Source organism: Trichosurus vulpecula, chromosome 6 (genome assembly GCF_011100635.1).
Source record: "Trichosurus vulpecula isolate mTriVul1 chromosome 6, mTriVul1.pri, whole genome shotgun sequence".
In the NCBI taxonomy this organism is placed as follows: domain Eukaryota; kingdom Metazoa; phylum Chordata; class Mammalia; order Diprotodontia; family Phalangeridae; genus Trichosurus; species Trichosurus vulpecula.
In genome coordinates this window covers 277,286,442-277,313,942 of record NC_050578.1, presented here as the reverse complement: position 1 = coordinate 277,313,942, position 27,501 = coordinate 277,286,442, and the positions used below count along the sequence as shown (strand labels likewise).

Sequence of the window (27,501 nt, the reverse complement as noted above, 5' to 3'; positions counted from 1 at the left end):
CCGGCCCTCAGGAATCCTGGGCCAGAAAAGGCCAATGACTGGCCCAAGGTGACTGGTCAGCAGCGGGGCTGCAGAACCCCAGAGAGGAGCAAGGACTCAGGCGGGCGGATAAATACAACATTTATAGAGGGGCGGGCACGCGGGCGGTCACGGAGAGAAGATGCCCTGAAAACGGGCCTTGTCCTCCAGGTCCTTCTGGCGCAGCCGGTGCTGGAGCTCTCGCAGCTCGCGGCTCACCACGGGGCCCAGCGCCGGCTGCAGCTGCAGCACCTTGGCAAAGTCGGCCTGGGCCTCCCGGGCGTTCCACACCGCCGCGTGGGCCTTGCCCCGCTTGAAGTAGGCCTTCACGTTGTCTGTGGGAGAGGCGGGGCGGAGGGGGTGAGGCCCAGGGGCTCCCCGGGACCCCTCTTCGCCGCCCTCACCCACCCGAGCGCCCCCCACCCCCCGGACGAGGGGCCGTCCTAAGGCCGCACAGATCCTGGGGAGCAGAGCTGGGATTCGGGCCCAACCCAGGGTCCACCTTGCACTGCCTGCCAGAGGAGAGAGAAGGCAGGGAGCGTGCCACGCGGGCGGCGGGAGGGAGCGGGCGGAGCTGGGGAGAGCTGCCAGGGCCGGCAGAGGCGGGGAGGGGCCCGAGGTTCAGAGGAGGGAGAGGAGGGGCCCGAGGGCCAGGGGAAGGGGAGGAGGGGCCCGAGGGCCAGAGGAGGGGAGGGGCCCCGAGGGCCGGGGAGGGGCCACGGGGGCCAGAGGAGGGGAGGGGCCACGAGGTTCAGAGGAGGGAGAGGAGGGGCCCGAGGGCCAGAGGAAGGGGAGGAGGGGCCCCGAGGGCCGGGGAGGGGCCACGGGGGCCAGAGGAGGGGAGGGGCCACGAGGTTCAGAGGAGGGAGAGGAGGGGCCCGAGGGCCAGGGGAAGGGGAGGAGGGGCCCGAGGGTCAGAGGAGGGGAGGGGCCCCGAGGGCCGGGGAGGGGCCACGAGGTTCAGAGGAGGGGGAGGAGGGGCCCGAGGGCCAGGGGAAGGGGAGGAGGGGCCCCGAGGGTCAGAGGAGGGGAGGGGCCCCGAGGGCCGGGGAGGGGCCACGGGGGCCAGAGGAGGGGAGGGGCCACGAGGTTCAGAGGAGGGAGAGGAGGGGCCCGAGGGCCAGAGGAAGGGGAGGAGGGGCCCCGAGGGCCGGGGAGGGGCCACGGGGGCCAGAGGAGGGGAGGGGCCACGAGGTTCAGAGGAGGGGAGGGGCCACGAGGTTCAGAGGAGGGAGAGGAGGGGCCCGAGGGCCAGGGGAAGGGGAGGAGGGGCCCGAGGGTCAGAGGAGGGGAGGGGCCCCGAGGGCCGGGGAGGGGCCACGGGGGCCAGAGGAGGGGAGGGGCCACGAGGTTCAGAGGAGGGAGAGGAGGGGCCCGAGGGCCAGGGGAAGGGGAGGAGGGGCCCGAGGGACAGAGGATGGGAGGGGCCCCGAGGGCCGGGGAGGGGCCACGGGGGCCAGAGGAGGGGAGGGGCCACGAGGTTCAGAGGAGGGGGAGGAGGGTCCCGAGGTTCAGAGGAGGGAGAGGAGGGGCCCGAAGGCCAGAGGAAGGGGAGGAGGGGCCCCGAGGGCCGGGGAGGGGCCACGGGGGCCAGAGGAGGGGAGGGGCCACGAGGTTCAGAGGAGGGGAGGGGCCACGAGGTTCAGAGGAGGGAGAGGAGGGGCCCGAGGGCCAGGGGAAGGGGAGGAGGGGCCCGAGGGTCAGAGGAGGGGAGGGGCCCCGAGGGCCGGGGAGGGGCCACGAGGTTCAGAGGAGGGGGAGGAGGGGCCCGAGGGCCAGGGGAAGGGGAGGAGGGGCCCGAGGGTCAGAGGAGGGGAGGGGCCCCGAGAGCCGGGGAGGGGCCACGGGGGCCAGAAGAGGGGAGGGGCCACGAGGTTCAGAGGAGGGGGAAGAGGGGCCACGGGGGCCAGAGGAGGGGGAGGAGGGGCCCGAGGGCCAGGGAGGGGGAAGGGCCCCGTGGGCCGGGGAGGGGCCACGAGGTTCAGAGGAGGGGGAGGAGGGGCCCGAGGGCCAGGGGAGGGGGAGGAGGGCCCCGAGGAGGGGGAGGGGCCACGGGGGGGCAGAGGAGGGGCGGGGCCTGGGTGCGCAGGACCTCACTGCGCAGACGCAGCAGCCGGCCCGGAGCCACTCACCCTCGTACTTGTTAAGGATGCTGGAGCAGTGATCCAGCACCTCGTAGTACTCCTGGGCCACCAGCTTGCACTGGCAGTAGTTGAGCAGCAGCGGCGTGATCTGCAGGTCCAGCTGGATCCAATCCTCTGAGCCGGGCTGTTCCTGGGCGCAGGGGAGAGAAGGGCGAGGGTGAGGGGTGGGGGTGGGGCCCAAGGCGGAGCAGGGGCTCGGGCTCAGGCTCCCCGTCCTGCCCCCACCTTCATCTGCAGGTTCTTGAGGCAGGCTATGGCGTCATAGTACTTGACGGAGGCCTCCTTGACTCGCCCCTCCCGGTACAGGCGGTTGCCTTCCTCATGGATGAGGGGCACGGCCTTCATCTTCTCCTCGTCACTCATGGCCCACGGGTCCTGCTGGTAGGTACCAGGAGCCTCGACCTGTGGGCACAGGGGGCGTGATCACACCTTGGGAGGGCGTCAAAGCCGCTTCAGCCGCTGGGATGACAAGAACCCCCAAGGGGGTAAAGGTATCCCCATAGATAAGGCCCCTCTGTCTCCGTCCTCTTCTGGGTTCCTAGAATTACTAAAGGTCAGGGCTGGGGGTGGGGCGGACTGAGAAGAGAGAATATCAGAGCAGGGAGAGGGCCTTAGAGCATAGAACATGGAATGGTGGAGCTGGGGGAACCTTTAGAACGCAGAACATGAAGTATCAGCGCTGAGAGGGCCTTAGAACATGGAGTATTAGAGCTGGGAGCAGGATTTGCCAATCATCTTGTACACACGCACACACCATTTTATAGAAGATGTCACCTTAAGGCAGAATTTGAACCCAGAGCTCTTCCCACTTCACCCTCTGGTCCTCCTTGCACAGGTCTGACCAGGTCACTCCACTGCTCAATAACCCTGAGGGGATCCCTAGTACCCCCAGGATCAAGGCGCAGCTGCTTTGTTTGGCAGGTAGCTGACCTTCACTGCCTGCCTCCAATTGCCTTTCCAGCCCAGTAGACCCTGCTCTCCTTCACAGTCCCCAAGGTCTGGCCAAACGGACCTTCAAGCACCCTGGAAGCGCCACTCCTTGCACGGAACAAGGTGTCTTCCACCTCCATGCCTCTGCACAGGCCTTGGGGAGTGTCCCTGTTCCCTTCTCCCTCCCTGCCAAGCTTGGCCCACAGGCCACCTCCTACATGAGGCCTTCGCTGCTCACTCCCTCCTCCCCAGCTGTCTGTGCTTACTCTGTACAGGCTTGTCTCCCCAGATGGAATGTAACCCCCTCCCCAGGGTCGGTTCCCCAGTCTGCCCAAACCCTAGCCCAGTGCTGGACACAGGAAGCTCATTAGCTGCTCGGTTAAACAGGGAAAGAGGCTCAGTTTCCTGGCCTATAAATGAAGCTAAGGTTACAAGGCCTTCCATTCCCCACTTTTCAAGGACCCAAAGAGATAAAGCCCAACAAGCAATGTCCCTGTCGGCTGCTCTTCTCCCACTGCCTCCCAAGAGTCTGGGACTTCATCAGTGGGATGCTCCTTCCCCCAAGCAGACTGCTATTCTAAGATGGTCTTTGGGAATTGCTGGGGCTCAGGGGCCCCTTGGCTCTTAGAAAGGCCAGTCCCCAAGCCCCGGACACAGCACCTGGCCCATCAGGCAGGTCCAGCCTGTGAAGGCTGGCACGGAAGCTAGCCAGGTCTGTGCTGCAGCAAAGCACCAGAGGAGGATCCCATGCAGGAGCGCTTTGACTGACAACCCATGTGGATCAGTTACTGGAGCTTCTTGAGCATTCAGAGGCCTGAACCAAGGTCACTCAGCCGATGCGGGGCAGCCCCGAGCCTCCTCCCCACTGCCCCTGGCTGGCTTCCCCTTGACCTTCACCTTGATCATTTCTATGTGGAAGATGAGGGGCTGGGGATGCTGCTGCAGTTCGTCCAGGTCAGCGTGGCCCAGGGAGCTGTGCTCTTGCATCTGGGCAATGCCACAGCAATGCCGCTGTCCCTCCAGGGGGTCCTTGCCTGCGGCAATGTTACGAAGACTTTTCGAGACCAGCGGGTACAGGACCACATGCTGCAGGATGTCAGAGAGAATAAGGTTTTAGAGCTGGGAGGCAGCTTAGCACATGGAACACAGAACATCCAGGATGGGAGGGGCCTTAGAACAGGGGATGTCAGGGCTGGGAAGGGGCTTAGAAATGGGGATGCTGGGGGTCAGAATCAAGATGGCAGCTGGAAAGCAGGGACTTGCTTAAGCTCCCCACCCAGGTCCCTCCAAACACTTATAAAATGCCTCTGAACAAATTCTCAAGCTGCAGAGCCCATGAAATAGCAGAGGGAAGCAGGGCTCCAGCTCAGGACAGCCTGGATGTCACTGGGAAGGGTCTATTGCACAGAGCTGAGAGTGGAACAGGGCAGAGCCCAGCGTGGACCGGGCCAGGACCAACCAGGTGGGGAGCCAGGCAGAACAGACCCTAGCACCCTGAATCAGTGAGCTGTGGCAGTCACCAGACTTCTCAACCCAAAAAATGCCAAAGACAACAGAGAAAGTTAGTGGGAAAAGCTGCTGGGACAGAGTGAAAGGAGTTTGAGGTGGGCCACCACCCCAGGGCAGCAGAGGTGGTGAAGCTCTGAGGCTGCTTCCAGAGCTACGGCTACAGTTGCCTCCAGCCCCAGGCCCACCTGGTGGGAGGAATTAAGCTGCAGATTAGAGCAGGAATGCAAAGCCTGCTTTGCCCTGCCTGGATCTGGGCCACAATCCTGGTTGGTGGTTCTTGGGGAAGAAAGAGTGCTGGTGTGGCAGAGCTTACTATGTAGAAATAGCTCTGAAAACAGCAGTGCTTGGACCCTCAAGCTTGTGAGACAAAGTACCCTCTACTCTACAAGCAGTCGTACCCTGACACAAAGCTCAAGGGTCAAGTAGTTGGCGAAAATGGTCTCAGATTGAGACTCAGACTTTGGAATCTTTTTTTGGTGACAAAGAAGACCAAAACATACGCCAGAAGAAGCCGACAAAGTCAAAAAGTCAAAAGCCTCCAAGAAAAACATGAACTGGTCTCAGGCCATGGAAGAGCTCAAAAAGGATTTGGAAAAGCAAGAGAAGTAGAGGAAAAACTGGGAAGAGAAATGAGAGTGAGGTGAGAAAACCATGAAAAACAAGTCAATGACTTCCTAAAAGAGACCCCAAAAAATACTGAAGAAAATAACACCTTAAAAAATAGACTAACTCAAATGGCAAAAGAACTCCAAAAAGCCAATGAAGAGAAGAATCCCTTGAAAGGCTGAATTAGCCAAATGGAAAAGGAGGTCCAAAAGACCACTGAAGAAAATACCACCTTAAATATTAGATGGGAGCAAGTGGAAGCTAGTGAATTTATGAGAAATCAAGATATTATAAAACAGAGCCAAAGGAATGAAAAAATGGAAGACTGTGAAATATCTCATTGGCAAAGCCACTGACCTGGAAAATAGATCCAGGAGCGATCATTTAAAAATTACTGGACTACCTGAAAGCCATGATCAAAAAAAGAGCCTAGATATCATCTTTCAAGAAATTATCAAGGAGAACTGCCCTGATATTCTGGAGCTAGAGGGTAATATAGAAATTCAAAGAATCCACCAGTCGCCTCTTGAAAAAGATCCCCAAAAGAAAACTCATAGGACTATTGTTGCCAAATTCCAGAGCTCCCAGATCAAGGAGAAAATACTGCAAGCAGCCAGGAAGAAACAAGTTGAGTATTGTGGAAACACAATCAGGATAACACAAGATCTAGCAGCTTCTACATTAAGGGATCGGAATATGATATTCTGGAGGTCAATAGAGCTAAGATTAAAACCAAGAAGCATCTACCCAGCTAAACTGAGTATAATGCTCCAAGGCAAAATGTGGATTTTTCAATAAAATAGAGGACTTCCAAGCTTTCTCAGTGAAAAGACCAGAGCTGAATAGAAAATCTGACTTTCAAACAGAAGACTCAAGAGAAGCATGAAAAGGTAATCAAGAAAAAGAAATTGCAAAGGACTTACTAAAGTTGAACTGTTTTGTTTACATTCCTACATGGAAAGATGATGTGTGTAATTCATGAGACCTCAGTATTAGGGTAGCTGAAGGGAATATACATATATAGAGAGAGAGACAGAGGGCACAGGGTGAGTTGAATATGAAGGGATGATATCTAAAAAATAAAATTAAGGGGTGAGAGAAGAATATATTGAGAGAGGGAGAAAGGGAGACATCGAATGGGGTAAATTATCTCACATAAAAGTGGCAAGAAAAAACAGTTCTGTTGGGAAGAGGGGGCAGGTGAGGGGGAATGAGTGAATCATACTCTCATTGGATCCAACAAGGAGGGAATAACATACACATTCAATTGGGTATCTTACCCCACAGGAAAGAAAGGAAGGGGATAAAAAAGGGGGGATGATAGAAGGGAGGGCAGATAGGGGGAGGAGGTAATCAAAAGCAAATACTTTTGAAAAGGGACAGGGTCAAGGGAGAAAACTGAATAAAGGAGGACAGGATAGGATGGAGGGAAATATAGTCAGTCTTTCACAACACAAGTATTGTGGAAGGGTTTTGCATAATGATACATCTGTGGCCTATGTTGAATTGCTTGCCTTCTTAGGGAGGGTGGGTGGAGAGGGAAGAGGGGAGAGAATTTGGAACTCAAAGTTTTAAAAGTAGATACTCAAAGAAAAGTTGTTTTTGCATGCAACTGAGAAATAAGATACACAGGCAATGGGGCATAGAAATCTATACTGCCCTACAAGAAAGTAAGGGAAAAGGGGATGGGGGGAAGGTGGGGTGATAGAAGGGAGGGCTGACTGGGGAACGGGACAATCAGAATATATGCCATCTTGGAGTGGAGAGGAGGGTAGAAATGGGGAGAAAATTTGTAATTCAAAATCTGGTGGAAATCAATGCTGAAAACTAAAAATATTAAATAAATAATAAAATATATAAAAAATAAAATAACTTTTTACAACCTCAAAAAAAAAAAATGAAAAGAGGATGTCAGGGCCAGGAGGCGCCTGAGAAAGCCTCCTTTTAAAGAGGAAGAAACAGGACCAGAATGGTGGAGTCATGTGCTAGGGTCACAACAGTGCACTGGCACCCAGCAGGCCTGGTACATCCTAGGCCGGGACTCTGTGAGTTGTGTGCCTGGGGCCTTTTCCTGGCTGGTCCCAGGCCTCTCCCAGCTTGTCTCACTGCTTCTAGCAGGGCCCAGCACCTGTGTACCTGGGCATGGCCCCCATTCTCACCATGCCCAAGCTGGATGTCCCTTGCCCATCAGAGCCAAAGATCTAACTTTGTCCCAAGGCTGCCTCAAGCCCTACACGCTCCAGTGGAGGATCCTGGCTAACTCCCAGCCACAGGGATCTCTTCACCCTCCCCAGACTGTCCCCTCCCAGAGGGCAGCAGAGTTTAGCACAGCCAACAGGTGCTCAATGCATCTCGGCCTCCCCCCACTTCTGACCCACACAGTTCTACCCTGAATTATACTACATTTCAAAGGATCCTGGGCTGAAGGGCTGGGGAGGGCCTCTATCTGTGAAAGCTGGAAAGAAAACGTGAGAACCTCAGCTGTCAGAGCATGATTTCATGATTCCCCCCCCCAACAAGGTCAGCTGGGGTACAGTGGGGGGCGGGTCCTCAGCCTCCCAAACAGAAGATCCTCCATCCCTCCAGCTGCTGGAGGATGCCTGGCTAGGGATGGAGCCTCCCTAAGGTGACTATGGAGGGTGCTTGCCAGAAAGAATGTGTTTTCTCCTGAAAAGGGGAAGGAAGGGAGGGGGGAGGGGCAGCCAAATTCGATAATGATCAGCACATCCAGAGGCCTCATGTGGACTTGGAACTATCCTCTGCCCTGACCAGACCAGGTAAGGGAATGGGGGACTGAGCTCTGAGCTCCACGAAGGGGTCCAGAGAAAGGCCAGTTAAGGGACCTGAAGAAGACACCCCTGTCCTTGGGGAGGGATCCCCCTTGTTCTGCTTGGCCCCCGAGGGTACACCTGGGGATGGGGGGGCTTGCAAAATGACAAATTCAGGCTCCATATTAGGAAAGAACTTCCCAATGATGACACAGGTCCCCACATGGGATGGTCAGGGGAGGCTTCAGGAAAAGGCTGGAGGCCCACTGGTAATGGACTCCCCAGAGGGGATTTTTGTCCAGGCCCACGCTTGGCTATCCTGCTGACCTCTCTGAGATTCTGTGACAAGCTCCTAGTGGCAGGGGCCATACTTCAGCACCCATACTTCATCTGGCTACGGGGGCAGGGGGTCCCACGGACCACCCCCACCAAAAGCCGATGGTGAGGTTAAGGTCCATTCTACTGCGTGCCTGGCGGGAGCTGGGCACAACCCCTGTCCCTGAGCTCGGTCTGACCAGGTGCTGGGGGACATGGCCCCAGTCTGCGGGGTGGGGGGGGGGGGCCCTCACCTTGACGTCACAGAGGAACTCGGCCACCTCTCCAGGACGCATGGTGCGCACGATCGTCTCCCACACTGGCAGCTTGAACTGCTTGCCCAGGATGAGCTCCATGGGCTTCCCCCGCTGGCGGCTGTCATCGATGACTGCCCCCTCCTCGTCGCTGCGCAGGGTCCGGAAATGGAAGGTGGCCTGGGGGGCCAGCCCGTCAGGACGACCCCAAGGGCCAGGGAGTCCCCATAGTGGGGGAGGGGGCACAAAGCTCTGTCTGCAGACCGTCCAGCAAGCGTGGACAGCTCCCCCAGCCCAGCCCTGCCCTCTGACCACAAGAAGCCCCCTCCCCACGCAAGCCTTGGCCCCGGCCCGTGGTCCTCCCTTCCGGGACCAGGGAAGGGACAGGGCAGAGCTGGAGGGGCGGTGATGGTGACGATGTGAAATTAGCAATACCAATGTCAGGATGGCACCATTTCCAAAGCGCTTTACACGTGCCACCGAGTGAGATCCTCATCCCCACCCCCGCACCGCCTGGGCAGACGGTGCTGCTATCGTTCCCATGTTACAGACCAGGAAACTGAGACTCAGCTGGCCCCAGCGTCCCCCCTCCCCCTCCGCACCCTGGGGACAGAGCCTAGAGTACTGTTATCCCTCCCAGATCTAGAACCAGAGCAGGAGGGACTTGTCCAGGGAAACTGAGCAAGTCCGAGGGTCAGAGCCGAGCCTCGAACCCGGTCCCCTCCTGCGCCTCCTGTGGGGCGGGGGCCTCCTGCCCGGCCGCAAGGCGGCGCTGTGGGGGCAATGGACTGGCAACGCCCAGGACCACAGGGGCAGCGCTTAAGGACCGGAGGGGGCGGAGCCGGCACGCCCGGACCCGCCCTCAAATCAAACGCTAGCCAATCAGGACGAGAAAGCCCGTGAGTGCTGGGGTCGCGGGCCAACGGGGGGCCCCGAGGCTGCGCAGCCGCCCGCTCCGGGGCCTCCCCCCCCGCCCCGCTCGCGTAGCGGGCCTGCCGGGCGGTGGCCAGCGGAGCCGTACCTTGGTCCCGTCCCGGCAGTCGGGCAGCTCCCCGGTGCCCTCCTGTACAACCCGCTTCTCGATGCCCTCCGCCCGCAGCTTCTTAACCAAGTCCGCCATCCTGCTTCCCCGATGCCCTCCTCTCGGAAGCTTCCGGACAATCTCGGCAACTTACGGAAACGCTTCGTTTTGACAGCTTCCGGAACCGCAGTTTTGGCAACTTCCGGAGGCGGCTGCGGCGCCATCTTTACTGAGGGTAGAAGCCAGCGAGGCTAGCACATGCGCAGATGGAGCCCTCCTACTACCTGCTAGTTGTCTCGTTCACGGGGTGTTTAAAAAGGGAAACCGAGTAACTGAATCTCAAAGTCTCAAATCTCGCCCGACTCGTGCTGGAACCACAAACTCCCAACCCCCGCTGCAACACATCGGACCAGTGGGCATCTAGCCTGTTGCTCGAAGACATCTGGTGATGAGGCGCTCACTGCCTGTCTGGTGATGGGGAACTCACTACCTGTCTTACGGAAGGCTCAGATTGTTAGGAGTGATTCTTTCCCTCCAGCCGAAGTCTTCCTCTCTGCAATTCGCCCCACAATTCTTCTGATTCTGGTACCAAGCAGAAGAGTAAGGCAGTGTGCTGCTGTGTCTGGAGTCAGAGGACCCAAGTTCAAATCCCACCTCTGCCCCTGCCGACCCATGTGAACTTGGGCAAGTCAGTTAGCCTATTGTGCCTCAGTTTCCTCATCTGAAAATGGGGGCGGGGGCGTGACTCGCTGGACCCTTTCCTCCCGACAAGCCGAGGGCTTTGGAGTCAGAGGAGCCTCCCCTCCTTACTAACTGTGGCATCCAAGCACAGGGTTTGGGGCCTGGAAATGACCCTTTGGATTATCTCCCCTGTGATTTGGGGGCATCTCTGCCCCATCTTCCCTCTGTTTTAACCTTTGACCTCACCGTGTCACCCTAACCTCCATCGGCACAGCCATCATTTGTGACACATTCCTGCTGATTTTCAGTTCGCTAATCTCACAGATCGCATTTATGAAAAGAAATAACAACCTCGAATTAAGAAGACTAACTTTCATGTGCTGTTTCCAATGTACTTCTATCATCTAAACTCTAAGTTCTTGAGCGAAAGGAATGAGCATTTATGTAGCACCTACTGTGTGCCACACACACCTACTATGTGCCTACATTGTGCTAAGCACGTTACAAATGTTATTTAATTCTCACAATAATCTTGGAGGATCTCCAACCTACAGTGGAGGAAACTAAGGCAAACAGGTGAAGTGACTTGCCCAGAGGTTGCTCGATTTGAAGTTGGGTCTTTCTCACTCCAGCCCAGCGCTCTGTCCACTGTGCCACGTATTAAAGCTTGAAGCTGCACAAGGACCGTAGAGCTACCCTGTATGAGAGGATTTTTCTTGCTCCATCCCCCCTTCCCTTTCAATTAAAAGTTTTTACTCAAGTGAAGATTAGCTTAGCATAATGGTTAGGGCACTGGACTTGGGCCAGGAAGACTTGAGTTCAAATCTTGCCTCATCACTTTCTAGCTGTATGACTCTAGGTAAATGACTTCTTTATGTGGCTCAGCCTTCTTATCCAAAAGGAGGCTGGATTTGATGGTCTCTAAGACTGCTGGGTGGCTCAGTGGATAGAGCAATGGCCCCCAGACTCGGAAAGACCCGAGTTCAAATCTGGCTTCAGACACTTACTAACTGTGTGACCCTAGGCAAGTCACTTAACCTCTGTTTGCCTTGAGAGGAAAACAGCAAACCACTCCAGGATCTTTGCAAGAAAACCCCCCAGACAGTACTGGCTGCTATGGTTGGCGGTGTCTTGAAAAGTCACACGTGACTCAACTGCAACAAGGTCCCATCCATCTCTAAACCTGTGATCCAATGGATCTGTCACCCCATTAATTGTTGGAGGGTTGGCCTGCCCAGGATCTCTCCCCATTCCAGTCCATCCCCCGTTCAGCCATCAGAGTGATTTGATAAAGTGCAGACCCAACCCTGTCACTCACACCCCCATTCAATAGACTCCAGTGGATCTTTTTTGTCTCCAGGATCAAATATAAAATGCTTTGTTTGGCATTCAGAGCCCTTCATAACCTGTCCTGCTTTACCTTTCCAGTCATCTTATACCTTATTCCCTAACCCAGTGACACCAGCCTCTGGCCTGTTCCACAAACAAGACCCTCCATCTCTCAGCTCTGGCATTTCCTCCAACTCAACTGTCTCTCATGCCTGGCATGTTCTTCTTCCTCATCTCTCACTACTGGCTTCCTTTAAGTGCCAGCTAAAATCCCACCTTCTACTGGAAGCCTTCCCTAACCCCTCTTTTTTTTTAATTTTTTTTTTATTTTTAGTTTACAACACACGGTTCTACATAATTTTGAGATCCAGATTTTCTCCCCTCCCTCCCCCCTCCCTCCCCAAGATGGCATGGAATCTCATATAACTACCATGTATAACTTCGCATTGAATTAATTTATACACTAGTCAAGTTGTGGAGAAGAATTATGACCAATGGAATGAATCATGAGAAAGAAGAGAGAGAACCAAAAAAAAAAAAAAACCCAAAAACAAAAACAAAAGAGAAGAAAAAAGGCGAGCATGAAGTGCGCCTCAATCTGCATTCAAACTTCAGAGTTCTTTCTCTGGATGAAGATAGCATTCTCCATCGTGAGTCCCCTGGAGTTGTCCTTGCACCTTACGTTGCTGAGAAGAGCGAAGTCTGTCAGGGTTGGTCCTCACGGAATCCATATATCTGTGGTTGTGTACAATGTTCTGGCTCTGCTCCGCTCACTCAGCATTATGTCGTGTAGGTTTTTCCAGGTTGTTACGAAGTCCGTATCATCCCCATTTCTTATGGCACAATAGTATTCCATTACCTTCATATACCACAGCTTGTTCAGCCATTCCCCAATTGATGGGCATCCCCTCAATTTCCAATTCTTGGCTACCACAAAAAGAGCTGCTATAAATATCCTTGTACATATGGGTCGTTTTCCCGCTTGTGTGATTTCTTTGGGACACAACCCTAGAAGTGGTATTGCTGGGTCAAAGGGTATGAACATTTCTATAGCCCTTTGGGCATAGTTCCAAATTGCTCTCCAAAATGGCTGGATCAGCTCACAACTCCACCAGCAACGTAACAATGTTCCAATTTCCCCACATCCTTTCCAGCATTAATCATTTTCCTGTTTTGTTATTTTAGCTCCCTAAATCCTCTTAATCCCAGCGTCTTCCCTCTGTTAATTACTTCCTGTTTCCCCTCTCTAGAGCTTGATTTGTATACATTTGTCTGCATCTTGTCTCTCGTGTCAGGTTGTGAGCTCCTTGGGAGCAGGGACTGTCTTCTCCCTTTCTTTGGATCCCCAGTGCCTAGCACAATGCCAGGTACACAGCAGGCACTTTAAAAATGTTTTTTGATTGATGGATGAAGGTTGCTGCCCATCCTGGATGACTGCTATCCATGTCCTCCCTTTCTCTTGCCATGTGACGATCCCCTCTCCTCTTCCTGTTGTCCAGTTCCTTGGTGTCATCCTTTACTCCTGTTCTTTTTCCAAATTTCTTGAGGGTTCTTCTCATATCCACCATGTCCCTTTCCATGGCCCTCGGTGCCATCTTTAGTTCTTCAGAGTCAGTAGAGTCTCACTGCCACACAGCAACATTTGGTAAAACATTTGTACTGAAAAGACAAACCTTTGCTTTACAGCCACGTTGGAATGAGTGAAGGTTCTTTGCAGTTTCCCAAAGGCAACCCTAGCCTACCTTCATTCTCCTTTTCAGCTCTGGGCCCAGCTCAATGTCTAGCTGTACTGTCTGTCCCAGATGCAAATACTGCTGGACAAACTCTAGTACAACCCTTTGATGCATGTTGAAATCTGTGCAATAGACATTTTCATCCACTTGGTCTTCCCTGTGTTGATGGTCAGGCCAAATGCCTTTGAGTGATTGCAGATCTCTTCGCAGAGGCTCTGCTATGCCTCTGTAGCATGAGAAGCTGTTTGATAGCATCTTACAACAGAACTGTCAAAATAGAAATCAATCCTCTCACACCACTCCCTCTGATTTATCAATTAAGTTTGTGTCATAGTCTTCAATATTGTTGTAGCTCAGGGAATGGTGGGGCTGAAGGAGAAGAGGAGGGAACAGCTGGTCAGTGGAGCAGTCAGAACACAGAATTCATCGATTAAGTTAGCCACAGCCAGAAACATTTACAATCGTAACATCAATGATCACAGATCACCATAAGAGACACGATAACAATGAAAAAGGTTGGGATATTGTGAGAATGACTAGAATGTAACGCCAAGACATGATGTGAGTGCACACACTCCTGGCAATGTGCCGATAGACTCGATGCAGGCTTGCCACAAACCTCCAAAGTGTAAAAAATGTGCTATTTGTGAAACGCAATAAATCAAGGGATGCCCATGGTTGTACAACGTGCTTACCACAATGGCTGGCTGCAATAGGTATTTAAGAAAGGCTTCCTCCCTTCTTCCCTCTACCAATCAGCCAGCATTGGCCTTTCCTCATTCCGATCCTTTGGACATCTCTGTAGCAGCCACCAATTGATCCGCTCCTCTGGGATATTCTCTGCTTTCTCGGTTTTCTGGATGCTGTTCTCTCCTGGTCTTCCTTCTACTTCTTTGCGCCTTTGTCTCAGTTTCCTTTGCTGATCCTCCATGGCTGTCTAGCCAAGTTGCCCTCGGTGCCCCTAGGCCTTTTCCTGAACTGCAATCCTGATTCACCAGCTGCCTTCTCAGCATCTCAAGCTGAATGTCCTGGGCATCTCAAATAATTATCTGTGCAAAGTTGTTTGCATGACCCACACAGCTGAGTTCGTAGTATAGGGGTCACCTCTCCCCTCCCCCAGGAGTGGGGAACCTGCAGTCTTGGGGCCACATGCAGCCTTCTAGGTCCTCGGGTGCAGCCTCTTGACTGAGTCCAAGTTCTACTGAACAAATCCTTTCATTAAGGGGATTTGTTCTGTGAAGTTTGGGTTCAGTCAAAGGGCCTCAAGGCCACAGGTTCCCACCCCTGCCCTACCCTGTCTTCTGTCCCTAATCCCCTGGGCCTTCTCCCTTTCTTGGATGAGAGGGACCAAGGGGAAACATCATGACTTTTGCTTTTCATAACTTGTGTTTTTATATAGTTACATTCATGACAATAAACTGTCGGCCAGGGAAAAATGTACAGTTATAATCCTTGGCATCTCTGTGAGGTGACAGCTAACATTTGGGCAGCTAGATAGCTCAGTGGATAGAGTACTGGGCCCAGAGTCAGGAGGACCTGAGTTCAAATGCAGCCTCAGACACTGGCTCACTGTGTGACCCTGGCCAAGTCACTTCACCCTGTCTGTCCCACTTTCTTCATCTGTAAAATAAGCTGGAGAAGGAAATGGCAAATCACTCCACTACCTTTGCCAAGAAAACCCAAATGGGTCACAAAGAGTCGGGCACGACCGAAGACGACTGAACCACAAAACGTGAGGGGTTTTTAGACCTAATACTACTGCACATTTAATAGCCTACGGTATAGTGTAAACACGACTTTAAATGCACTGGAAAACCTGCATTTAGTCTCTACAATAACACTTAGAAGTAGGGGCTGTCATCATCCCCACTTTACAGTTGAAGAAACTGAGGCAGATAGAGGTCCAGTGACTTGCAGTCTGATGCATTGAAATCCGGGCTTCCTGACTCCAGGCCCAGCACTCTGTGCACTGTGGAGCCCTCTAGCGGCCTCAGGGGAGCATGCTGGCCAGAACTCTAGAGCGGGCATTAGGAAGACAGCTGCCCACAGGATTACCCTTAGATTACCCCATCTGGGGACTCGGCCTTGCCAGCGCCAGTGCAAGCTGTGGGGGTGGGGCATGACACGAGCCAATCAGGGATCCCAAAGAGTTCTTGGCAGGAAGCAGGACTGGAGCCGAACCTTGGAGGACAGAGATTCTAAGAGGCAGAGATGGGGGTGGGGAGAGCATCCAGGCCCAAAGGGGCAGAGAGGAAAGGGAAGAGCAGGAAAGTGTGGCTGGAACGTAGAGTGTGTGAAGGAAGAGACTGGGAGCACAGCTGGGGAGGGAGGATGAAGGGGGCTGGGTGCCCAGGGAGGGGTTGGTTGGTTGTTTTCCTCAAAGGCAGTAGGGAGTCCCTGGGCATTCTTGAGCTGAGGAGTTCCAGCTTCAGATTTGTGCTTTAGGAAGGTAATTTTGGCAGCTCTGGGAAGGAGAAATTGGAGAGGAGAGAGACCTGGGGCTAGGAAGCCCATTGGGAAGCTGCTCACACTGCAAGGGAGGCATGATGCAGTCAGCCACTGTGGGGGCGGAGGGAGTGGAGAGAAGGCGCAGAAGGTGGGGGGATGAATCTATAAGATTTGGCCACTGATTGGATTTATGGAGGAAGGGAAACTGAGGAGCTGGTGACGACTCTGAAGTTGGCTCAGTTGGGTGACTAGAAGGATGAAAGAGAGGACAGAGAGAGAGACAGACAGAGGCAGAGAGAGAAGAGACAGAAAGACTGAGGAAAGACAGAGAGATAGAAAGACTGAGAGGAGAGAGAGAGAGAGTATGTGTGTATGTGTCCAGGGTGGAGATTAGGGTTGGATGTGGGGATGTGGATTTGGAAGTCCTTGGTGTAGAGATGTTTTTGACCAATGAGAGCTGACACCCAGGACAGCACCTTGGAGAATACCCGCAGTTAAGAGGGTGGGATTGGAATGATGAGCCAGCAAAGGAGAGGAACAGTCAGATGGTTGGGGGGGGGGGGAGCAGACAGAGCAGTGTCCCCAGAGCCCAGAAAGGAAAGAGTCCACCAGGGAAAGGTGGTCAGTCCAGAATGCTGAAGAGAAGTCAAGAAAGATGAGGCAGTGAAGGGGGTTTTTTTAGCACTTTTTCCTAGTCTCATTTTGGGGTAAAGGTGACTCTGGGTTTTGAGGAACTTTGCAAGTTCTGGGAAGTTCTAACAAGCTGGAATGCGTGGCCAGCTGCCACCTTGCCCCTGGTCCCACGGCCTCCAGTCAGTCTCTTCCCACTCCAATCTAGCTTCTATTCAGCTGCCAAGATGATTTTCCCAAAGTGCATGTCTGCCCATGTCTCTCTCCCTCTCTCCTGTCTGTCTCTGTCCTGCCCTCTGTCTCTGTCTCCTCTTTCCTTTCTGTTTTTCTCTTCATCTCTCTATTGCTCTGTCTCTCTCTCACACACACTCACACACACACACACACCTCAGTAAACTCCAATGGCTCCCTATTACTTCCTGCTGTGGCAGAGTGCCCAAAGAGCACTTTCGGAACCAGGATGACCTGGGTTCAAGTCCCATCTTTGGCCGAGTGACCCTAGGCAAATCACTTAACTTCTCGATTCCCTAAGCAACTCTCTGAGACTTGTTCATCCTTCACTCTCAAAGAGGAACCATGACATCAGGAGGGTGACGTCTTGCAAGTGAATTGGATTTAAGTGAATCCTGCTGCAGGTCAGGATGACTAGCAATGACCCCAGAGGCAGTGGGAGACCTTGGATTGGTCCTTCTAAGCTAAGGTCTCTCCCGGGTCTCAGCTTGTCTGGGGCAACACTTTCAGGAGTCAAAGGCAAAAGATGGTTTACTTCACCTTCACAAAAAAATCAGTCAGGGAGGAGAAGCCCCTCAGAGTTTCTGGCTGGAACAGAAACAACTGAGCCATTGAAACCAAAACAGTGAGCAAGCGAGGCCCAGGCTGGGGCCTGTTATGGGCCAATCAGTGACAGCCAGAGGGCTTTGGGTTTAAAGGTATAGCCAAGTTCCTCCATTTGAATCCCAATAGGCTTTAAGCAAAGCCTGATTTTCCAGAAATATTTCAAGAAATCATAAATAAAAACTATATGAGACAAAAGAATTAATTGTCCCAGTTTTTTTAAATAATAGAATAAATAATTAGGGAAGAAAAAAATCTAGCCCCCAAGCCCCAAGATACCTTGTGAAGCATAAGTGATCAAAATTTATATTCCTTTGGACAGAGGGCCCCCATGTAAGGGTGTGACTCCCCACATGACAGAAGAAGGAGAGGAGGGAGGAGAAGGAGAAAAAAAATAGCAGCATTGACCAACTGGAACTAGCCTGTTGGGTCCCCCAGGGGGCTACTACTCACGCATTGTTGTTCATCCTTCATCCTTGAAGAAAACCAATGATGTCAGGAGGGTAATATCATGACTTACAAGTAAATTGGATTTAAGTGAGGGAGGGCTGCACAAAGTCACCAGCCTCACTCTCTCCTCCAGAGTCACTGGAGTCGAGTTCAGTGGCAAAATATAGATCAGGACAATTGTGGGTGGCCCAGGATAAAGTGGGAGGCCTTGGCTTTTTAAAGCTAAGGTCTTTGCCAGGTCTCAGTTTGTTTGAGGCAATACCCATTCAGTGATTAAAAGCTCTCTGAGACCATAGACTACAAAGAAGGTGTTGATCTGCATTGGTAGAGGGCTTTCCTCACCTGGGAGTTCTCAGTCCCTGTTACCAGTCCAATCTTTGGATTGATTTGTCTTTGTAAATGTTGTTTCTCTCCATTAGAATGTAAGGGGTAGGGGGTCATCAGAGGAGTCTCTTATCTCTCTGACAAGATGACAAACAAAAGTTTGGAAGCATCTGAGGGACACCTCCCTAGGGATCACAGACTGTATCAAGGGTCAGACACATCCTGTATCTAGAGCTAGAAGGAAGCCTGGAGTTACGGTGTCTAATCTCCTCATTTTCCAGATGCAGAATCTGAGGCCCACAGTTGGGAAGTGACTTGACCAAGGTCACTCAGGAAGTGACAGAGGCAAGGTTTACACTCACATCCTCATACCCCAAAGCCAGCCCATTTTCACTTTGCCATGGAGCAATGGCACAAGGAACCCCCAGATGGTTGGCTGGCAGACACTCTGGGGGATGGGCCCTCAGTAGAGAACTTGGCTCTCTTACTGAGTTGACACCCAACTCGCAAGAATTGTCTTCAGGATTCTCCCCTCACCTTTTCCCTTGGACTCTCTCCAAGGGCTTAGCAATTAGGGGCTCAGTATTTCACTCTTCCTCCCACCAATGTAGTTAACACCAATTGGCTGAGTGGATAGAGAACCAGATCTGGAGTCAGGAAGACCTGAGTTCAAATCTGAACATAGGTACCTAGTAGCTGTGTGACCCTGGGCGATTCCTTCAATCTCTATTTGCCTCAGTTTCTTCACCTGTAAAATGAGGGTGATAGCACTTAGATAACAAATTCTAAATCCCTTAGCATAGGGGGCATCTCTGGAACTCACCTTCCTCCTGAGATTGACCCTGAGGAGACAGGATTTCCCTCGAAGGAAAGGATAGCCCTCCTAGTCCTCTGGGCAGGATCCTACTCAAAGAACAAAGCCCGTGGTAAACCAACACGCGGCCAACACGGTGTGACCGGAAAGCGTTGTTTGAGCTTTACTCCCCAAACTGTGGTTCACTTTTGGGGAGAAGGGGAGCCAAAACTCCTGAGGGAGGCAGGATCCAGATTGGAATGTTGTTGGGAAATGTTTAACAAAATAAATAAAAATACAACACAGAGTAGGATCATTTGTGGTTTCCTAAGTCGATATGCAGCCCACAGGGTTCCTTTTCTATTTGAGTTTCACTTGATTGTTATAAACCACTGGGAGGAAGGGGGGGATTGTGCAAAATTCTGTGGGAAAGAGCCACTGACCTGAATGTCAAGGAGCAATCCAACACTCGGTTCCCTTCCAGAGGAGCTCCGGAACTATTTGAGTGCTTCATCAGTCTCCTTACAGGCTCCTATGGGTGTCAGAAGGAAAGGCTGTCCTGTATTCCTTGTGCATTTGTTACCTTGAATGCCTGTAATAGGGCACTTGCATTTGGGCAAACTTAGACACGAACTATACCATGAATATACTGGCTTTTCCTGGACCAACTACAGATGGCGACAAGGAAACAAAAGAAAGATTGAAACTTATCTCCTTGGGGTCATGGCCCAAGACCCCCGTTCCGTGTGTCAGCTGGGCTTTCTGGTAACCCTGGGCCGTGGGTTACAGCCTCATCGCTTTTGTCTTTGTAGCTTGAGAAGTTAGCCCAGTGCCTGGCACATTTAATAATATATATAATACACATATGTAAATATATAATGCGTATATAATAAAATTATGATAATAACGATAACTAACATGTCCATGTGCCAGGCGCTATAATTATTATATTATTTGGGCCTCACAACAACCCTGGGAGGTGGCTATTATTATTTTGATTTTACAGATAAGGAAACTGAGGCAGAGGTCACACAGCTAGGTGGCTAAGCAGATCAAGGGCAAGGCCTCGAGTCTTTAGACCCCTCTTCCCGAGTCCGAACCCAACCTTAGGTACTTCCTACTGTGTGGGACGAGTGAAGACCTCTCATAAAAGGGAACAAATTAAATAAATAGAAATAAGTAGGATAGTGAGTCCCATCTCTCTACTTAGATATTTTCCCCTCCACAAGCTTAGCTAGTGACCGTAGGCCCCTGAGGTTAAGAATAGGTCCTGTGTATTTACCTAATGGCGAGAGGCCTGAAAGAAAGAAGGGTTGAGGTGAATAAGTCAGCAACCATAAAATTCTCTGAGGATAAGGATAAGACACAGGATACTCACCCCCTGTACATTGACCCCAAGATAAGAGAACCTCTGTTTGGGGAAGAATGGATGGAAAGCCGAAAAGCCAGGTGCAATATAGATGTGCAAGATTAGGTAACCAACAACTAATTCCTGCCTGTCACCGATAACCGAACTGTTTGTTTAATCATCATTGTCATTTAAGACAGATTTACTACCTTGAGATTGATAGTAGAATGAAACAAGGATGGTGGGAAGTTTATGACTGTGGCCTGCTTGTAAAAATAACCATACTGTTTGTTCCTTGCCATTGTCCCTGGGTAGATTTATCGCGTCTAGATTGTACCCTCAAAGCTTACGTCTGCAAGCTGAGAGGAAGGAGGTTGGGAGGGGGAATTGCGGTTAGGGACCTATATAAACACCCCAATTTTCTGTGTCCAGTGCGCTCTGACACTGAGAGGACCCCCAGTCCTCTCAATGTCCGGGTTGCCCTTTCCTGCAGGATCGTAATAAATTTTCCTTTCTACTTTCACCTTGAGATGCCTCTGTTGTTAATTTTTGGATTCATAAAATCCATCCCACACACTACTGTGTGACCCAGGGCGAGTCACTTAACGCTGCTTGCCTCGGTTTCCTCATCTGTAAAATACAACGGAGAAGACAATGGCAAACTGCTCCAGTATCCCCCCCCACCCCCGCCAAGGGGGCCACAAACAGTTGGTGTGACACGTTGCTAGTAAGGTCTGAGCAAGAACTCAAGTCTTCTGACTCCAGGCCCAGAGCACTACCCACTGCACCACCCATCTGCTCCTGCTTAGTAGATAATTAACAAATGGCTGTTGACTGATGGGCTGCACCTCGCTTTCTTCTATATGTTGTGCTTAAATCTGAGGGCCTGAGCTTCCTTGGCTGCCACTTAACACTGCTAAACCAGACTGAGTTTGCGGCCACTGGAACGGTCAGATCTTCTTCAGAGGAATTGCTTAAACTAATCCCAACTCCCACATCTAGGGCTCACTAGGGAAGTGGAGTTTCCTCCTTCCTCCTCTCTGCTCCTCCCTCCTCCTCCCAACTCACCCCCACCCCCAACTGGTGCCCCTCCCTCCTCCTCCCCTCCGGGGCTAGGTGAAGCTATCCGGCCATAGGCGGTTGACTGCTCCTGCCTCGCCTCCCGTGGGGGAGGTGGGGGCACTAGCTCCTCCTTCACGCCTTCCCCAGCAGCGCCCCCCTCCCCTTCCCCCACCTCACTCCGGGGCTGGAGTGAGTGCCAGAGTCCCGGGAGGCGGAGGCGAGATTCGAGGTAGATCCTGGTGCCAACTGGCCAGTCCAGCGCCTTGAGCAGCGCAGCACGGACCATGGGCCTCTGAGAGCCGGCCTGGCGGGCCAGCTGCGGGCAGCTGGGCACAGCTGCAGGGCAGCTCCATGCAGGGGTCCGAGCCATGAGCAGCGGCCGCTCCGAGTTCAGCATCGATGATGCCTTTGAGCTGTCCCTGGAGGAGGGGGGGCCGGGGCCTGGGGGCACCCCCCCGCGCTTTGGGGCGCTGCACTTTGAGCGCAAAGGCCGAGGAGACGCGGAAGAAGAGAGCGAGAAGCAGTCTCGTCTCAAGTACCAGGTGAGAGAACACCGTCTCCCTTCCCTCTCCATCCACGCGCCAGCCCCTGCCCAGCCCCCCAGGTTCTCAGTGCCTCAGTGGCCTTACCTAGAAAATGGGGAAATCGCACTGGACCCTCGCCAAGGCCCCTTCCAGCTTTGCATCCCAGGATCTTACTGGGCCCCTATCTGGCCCGAAGCCTTAAGACTTCAGACTGGAAGAAACTCTAGAAATCAAGCCCCCCGCCCCGCCCCGCCCCGCCCTCCCACCTTACAGATAGGGGAGAGACGAGAGCCTACACTAGGCCCTCGCGCCCTGGGGAGCCGGAGCTTCTCAGCCAGGGCGCCTTTCCTTCCACAAGCACACACCGCGCCCCCAGACCCAAGTCCTCCCCCCGGGGCCCCTGCAGGCACCCTCCCCTCGCTGGGCAGGCACCTCCCAGCCTCGGCTTTCTGAGCCACCCACCTCGGAACTGGTTTCGGTTTCTGTGAATCATCAAACTTGTTAGGCTGGTGAGCAGCTGTCAGAGGACAATCAGGGCTGCCTCAAGGCTGGTAGAGGGGAGGGGGGCTGGAGGAGGAAGTGGGAGAGTCTCAGGGAATCCCCCCCCCCATGCCCCAACAATCAGCTGTTTTATTTTGGAGCAGAACTTGGAGAATGACGAGGACGGTGCCCGGATCCCCTCAGATCCTGATGGAGCAATGAAGCTCAGGTGAGACCAGCCCCCCAGCCCCTCCCTCCCTCCCTGAGCTCCTGGCCTGCCCAGGGAACCCCGTGCTCAGTGTAGCCTCTCCCAGCAGGGACCCTGGCCGATCCTCCACCAGAAGCTCTCAGTGGTCCTTCAGTACCATCAGCAACAGTACCCAGCGCTCCTATCGGGCTTGCTGCAGGTGAGGGGCAGGGCCCCCCCCCCTCCACGGAGGCGGGTCTCCATCCCTGCCCAGCTGGCCAGGGACAAGCCCCCAACCTGCCTCATCCTCCCCTCCCTCCCAGATGCCCTCTCCAGCCCCGGCCCCATCCTTATCTAACACTCCCTCCCATCAGGGCACTGGGCTTGGAATCCAGAAACTGGTCTTAACTCTGACCAGGACTTGCTCCGTGATTGTAACCTGTCTGGGTCTCAGTTTCCCCCTCCATAAAATGGGGATAAGATGATTGATAGCTCTTCAAAATGTTATACAGATGTGATCTGTGATCTTTACTGCCATCAATATCATTATTTTTGATTTCTTGTCTGGCCTCAGCTGGACGCAGCACCCTCTGATCCAGAAGAATCGCCGGGTGGTTCTGGCCTCCTTCTTGCTGTTGTTGCTGGGCCTCAGTAAGTGTCTGGCTTCCTGGCCTGCCCCCTCCCATCTGAGGTTCCTGTCCCTAGGGGCCAGATGGGGTCACAAGCCCTGTCTGCCTTCCCGTTATGAGTTGGGGGAGTGAGGGGTGGAGCTGGGGTCTGGGAGGGAGGGAGGGAGGAAATTATACTTCAGGAAAGAAGTTGGACAGGGCCACCTCTAGGCTTCCTTCCAAATCCGAGGTCTAATTCTAGTCTTTAAAGTCCATCAGTTGACTTCATGTCCAAGAAAGTGCAGGGACAGTTTAGGGATCTGAGGAGTGCCTGGCCTCTGGAGAAAATCAGGGGAGAGGCTGGAAGAAGCCCTGAGTGTAGAGGAGATACCTGTGTCCTCCTGGAGCTCCCACACCCACCCAAATCTCTAATTGCTGACATTAATGGCAAAACTGCGTGAGCCAGGGCAATTGCTTTCCCTCTCTGGGCTTGTTTCTTCGTCTTCTAAAATGGTACCATATACCAAGCACTAAGCTAGATGTTGGGCCTCCAAAGGCAGCAATGAAACCCTGCTCAGTCCCCAAGAAGCTGGCATCCTACCAGGGGAAAGAACCACACAGATGAGTAAATACAAAAGGAACATGGAGCACCTTTGGTGCATTTGGCGGAGGCGGGGGCCAGAAAGTAGTGGGTTTGGAGGCAGAAAAGATTCTCTACTTAATATCTGGGTGACCTCATCTTTAAAATGAGGGGAGTGGACTGGCTGGTCCCTAAGGTTGCACTAAATGTGGGAAGAATCCTGGGGAAGAATCAGGAGGGGCCTTCAAAAGGTCTTGAAGGAAGGGGGGAGGGGTTCCCAGAGGGATTTCGAAGTTAAAGCCAGTGATCATTAGATACTCTCTGACCTAATACTCCCATTCCCCCCTACCTGCCTTCTGACCTTCCGAGTGAAGTACTCATCCTCATCGGGGTAGGACTCGAGGTGAACCCTTCTCCAGGTGAGAGCATTCACTTAGCCCTAGTCTCCCTCTCAGGAATTTAGGAGGTGCATGAGGGATGGGGTGGAGAAAAGAGGGGGCCATTCCTGGACCTTGGGGGTAGGATCAGCCCAGCCTCCAGCCCACCACCTGCACATCCAGCCTCCCTGTCTTTGCTTCGTTCGAGCCTTGGCCCAGGCACCATCCCCAGGGCCTGGGATCGAGTCCAGCCTGTCCACCTCTCCCCCTGCAGGTGTCTCCAGTGCCATCTTCTTTGTCCCTGGCTTCCTGTTGCTCATCCCTGGAGGTGCACCCCAGGCCTGGTGGGGGAGGGGGAAGGGAGGCCCCCCCACTTCCCGGGGCATGGGGCGGGGGGCAGATGCTGAAGGACGAGGTGATGACAGGCCCCTTCCCTTTCAGTATACCACGTCATCTTCATTTACTTTGCCGTCAAGGGCCACCGAGGCTTCCAGTTTTTCTACTTGCCTTACTTTGAGAAATGAACCCTGAGCCTGCATCTGGGATGGAGCTCCCCCTCTGCCCCACTGCTGCCTCAGCAGCCCGGAAATGGACACAGCTGGCCGGATACTTGGAGGCCGGACAGCTCCAGGCTGGGCGGGAGGAAGAGGATGGGGAAGGGGGCCTGGCTGGGAGCGGTAATGACAAAGATGGCTCCTCCAGAGAGCATCCCCTTCCCCCTCCTAGGGTTTAGCGCTGAAAGGGACCCCCAAAGCCAGCCAGGCCAGTGCCCCACTCTCCCTAAGTGGGGAGCAATCGTGCCTTGCCCAGAGACAGCCGCTAGCCAGCAGCAGAGTCCGGATTTCCCAGAGACAGCCGACTAGCCAACAGCGGAATCTGGATTCGAACCTAGGCCCTCTGCCTCATGACCACTACAAGGTGCCTCTGACCCTGCCAGATGGGAGAGCTGGAGCCAACGGGGAGACGTTGCTCCTTGCCTGGCCCTCTGTGGCCTGGCCTGCCCCAGGACCCCTGAAGGTCAGAACTGGAGGTTTTCTCAGGAAGTTTACTGCCCCCACTTCTGCCCCATCCCTCCTCTATCTGTGCCCTCCTCCCTCCCGGGGCCTCCCTGCCTCAGGGGCCAGGCTTTCCTCAGCCCCACCTCTGCCCAATGCTGCCTCTAATCCTGGTGCCTTTAACTTATTAGGAGGCCCCTGAGACCATCCTCACGTTTAGGGTCTTCTGTCCCAATAAAATGTCATTTAATTCTGGCTGGGAGAGTGGGTTCCTTCCTCTTTACCTCCGTCACTCCCCCTGCTTCTGTCCCTGCCTTGCATCCCCCAATTTAACCCTTTGTAGTAGGTCACATAAATAGCATTTTTATGGTTGTTCAGATGAGAAAAGTGACCGAGAAGAGTTCAGGCACTTGCCCAAGATGCCAAAGCTTCTACTGTCTGGAGGAGGCCTGCAGACTTGGCTCCCTTACCACCCACAGGGCTGGCCTTCCTCTTTTTAGACTTTCTATTGGCTTTCTTTTATTTTTGTATCGACTTCATTTCCAAATAAGTCCCACCTCCCTTGCCTAGGGAGCTGTCTCTTATCACAAAGAATGAAAAAGAGAGGGAGGGGTGGAGGAAGCAGCTTTATAAAATTCACTGACATATCAACCAAGTCTGATAGCATATACAGTATTCCACACCTGTAGTCCCCCACCCCTGTAAAGAGCCCTCTTTAAAAAAAGAAAGAAAGGGAAAAAGGAGGGTTTGGTTTTTTTTTTTTACATTCTATTGCTGACACTTCATTGACGCCCTCTCTCCCCAAATAGATCTCTCACTTGTAACAAAGTATAACAAGAAAACAACATAGTAGCCGATGTATGCCTCATTCCCCTCTTGGAGTCTACCACCTCTGCCAAAAGGCCTGGAGACCTGCTTTACATCAGATGGGTCAAGGCCATGACCACAGTTCTTGAACTCTGCCTCCCTTTACAGAACTGGGGTCCCTCGGTTCTATGTTCTTGGCTCCGTGTCACCTGATGCAAATCTTTGGATTGTTCTTCCTCCTTCCTTGCAGAATATCCCATCCCATTCCATTCCATGCCCTGGTTTGGTCCCTTGGCCCTCCCAGCTCTCCCCTTCCCACCCCCCCCACCCCCCCGCTTCCTTAGATGCTAGATTAGCAAGTCAAGGAGGAATGTCCTAGACAGGCTCTGGAAAGGCCATTTGCCTCTTTCCTTCCTGCTAATATCCCAAGTCACAGAATCACAAAGTTGGAAGTGACTTGGGAGGCAGCTGGCGTGACTCATGACCCAAAGGAACAGCTGGAAGTGGTCCCCAAATTCTGCTTGAAGACCCCCAAGGAGAGGAACCCCTCCCCCTTCAAAGCAAGGCCAAGACCTCTTTGGGAAGTTCTTCCCGATATCCTGACCTAATGGCCTTCGGCAGCTTCTCCCCATTCACTGCTCCCTGTCCTGTCCTTTGGGGGCCCAGCAGCACAAGCCTGATCTCTCCTCCACATAGCCCTTCAAACACTAGAAGCCAGCTCATAGCCCCCCTGAATCTTCTCTGCTCCAAGCTAAGCACTGCTGGTTCCTTCCAGTAGGGTGATTGTCCACACTCTCTTCTGGCCCTTTTCTTCTTGACCTGTGGTACCCAGAACTGGACACAGCATGCCTCGAGCTCCCCCAGAGTGTGGCCATATGGGGTAGAGGGAGTCTCTTAGTCTCCCCACCTTTGCCTGTGAAGGTCAGAGCCTTGTCAGGTGCACCCTGAGCTTCTGACTCTGGTCCCCAGGGTCTGGATTCCTCACGCTGCAGGACTGAGATCAGTGGGAGAGAGCTTGGCACCCATCCCTCTGGGTAACCCCTTTTCCTACTAAGAACAGCGCCCTTCGACATTTGCACAGGACTTTATGTATGTAGTTATTTCAATCGATTCTCATAGCAGCCCTGTTACTACGTCCCTATTTCATAGGTGAAGAAACTGAGGCTCAGAGGGTTCAAATGACTTGTCCAAGGTCACACAGCTCATCACTTGTCAGAGGCAGGATCTGTAGGGTGACTGGATGGCCCAGTAGGTAGGGGGTTCCTAATTTGTATCAGGAAGATGAGGTCAAATCCCACCTCCTACACTGACTAGATATGCAGATACTAGGTAAGCAATTAAAGTAACCTCTCCTGCTCTCAGTTTCATCATCTGTCTAATGCGGCAGTAACGTGGCCAACACACTTGGCAGACCTTAAAGCGCTGCATGAGGACGAGTTCTTAGGAACCCGGGTCTGCCCAAGCCCGCTGCAATGTCAGGGCGGGAGGTGACTGCCAGCCCTGGCCGGCCAAGCCCTGTCCAGTGTTTTAGTGCCTGGAGCAGAGGAGATGCCGCTGAGGGCCCCTCCTCTCAAGTCCTGGGGTCCTGCACCTTGCGGGCAGCACGAGTGGGAGCCGGATTTGGAAGCCAAGGAGAAAGTAAAAGCTGGTTCAGTGAAAAAGAAGGTTGCAAAGCTGGTGGAGGCCCATGCTTGCTCCCCCGCCAGCCCGGGCAGAACAGCCCTCAGGGGGTCACACTTCCCACTT

The 27,501-nt window shown here is 53.3% G+C and overlaps 2 protein-coding genes across 7 annotated transcripts; one reads left to right on the top strand and one right to left on the bottom strand.

The window, feature by feature from the left end:
• Nucleotides 1-96: 96 nt before the first annotated feature.
• On the bottom strand, nt 97-9,955 carry LOC118855480 (aryl hydrocarbon receptor interacting protein). Of its 2 annotated transcripts, none has more exons than XM_036765578.1 (6): nt 9,566-9,955; nt 8,545-8,724; nt 3,990-4,178; nt 2,388-2,564; nt 2,151-2,292; nt 97-353 (listed from the first exon to the last, which is right to left on the bottom strand). In XM_036765578.1, the coding sequence occupies exons 1-6, from the start codon at nt 9,662-9,664 to the stop codon at nt 148-150; spliced, it is 993 nt and encodes a 330-aa protein (XP_036621473.1). In that variant the 5' UTR covers nt 9,665-9,955; the 3' UTR covers nt 97-147. The 2 variants fall into 2 exon arrangements, with proteins under 2 accessions (XP_036621473.1, XP_036621474.1); XM_036765579.1 differs by having other exon boundaries at nt 2,159-2,292; nt 9,566-9,758.
• Nucleotides 9,956-21,277: 11,322 nt separating this feature from the next.
• Nucleotides 21,278-25,210, top strand: TMEM134 (transmembrane protein 134). Of its 5 annotated transcripts, none has more exons than XM_036765566.1 (7): nt 21,325-21,739; nt 22,366-22,430; nt 22,516-22,608; nt 22,963-23,039; nt 23,951-23,995; nt 24,228-24,281; nt 24,395-25,210. In XM_036765566.1, the coding sequence occupies exons 1-7, from the start codon at nt 21,566-21,568 to the stop codon at nt 24,475-24,477; spliced, it is 591 nt and encodes a 196-aa protein (XP_036621461.1). In that variant the 5' UTR covers nt 21,325-21,565; the 3' UTR covers nt 24,478-25,210. The 5 variants fall into 5 exon arrangements, with proteins under 5 accessions (XP_036621464.1, XP_036621465.1, XP_036621463.1 ...); XM_036765567.1 differs by having other exon boundaries at nt 21,329-21,739; nt 22,519-22,608; XM_036765569.1 differs by lacking the exon at nt 24,228-24,281 and having other exon boundaries at nt 21,278-21,739; nt 22,519-22,608.
• Nucleotides 25,211-27,501: the final 2,291 nt, after the last annotated feature.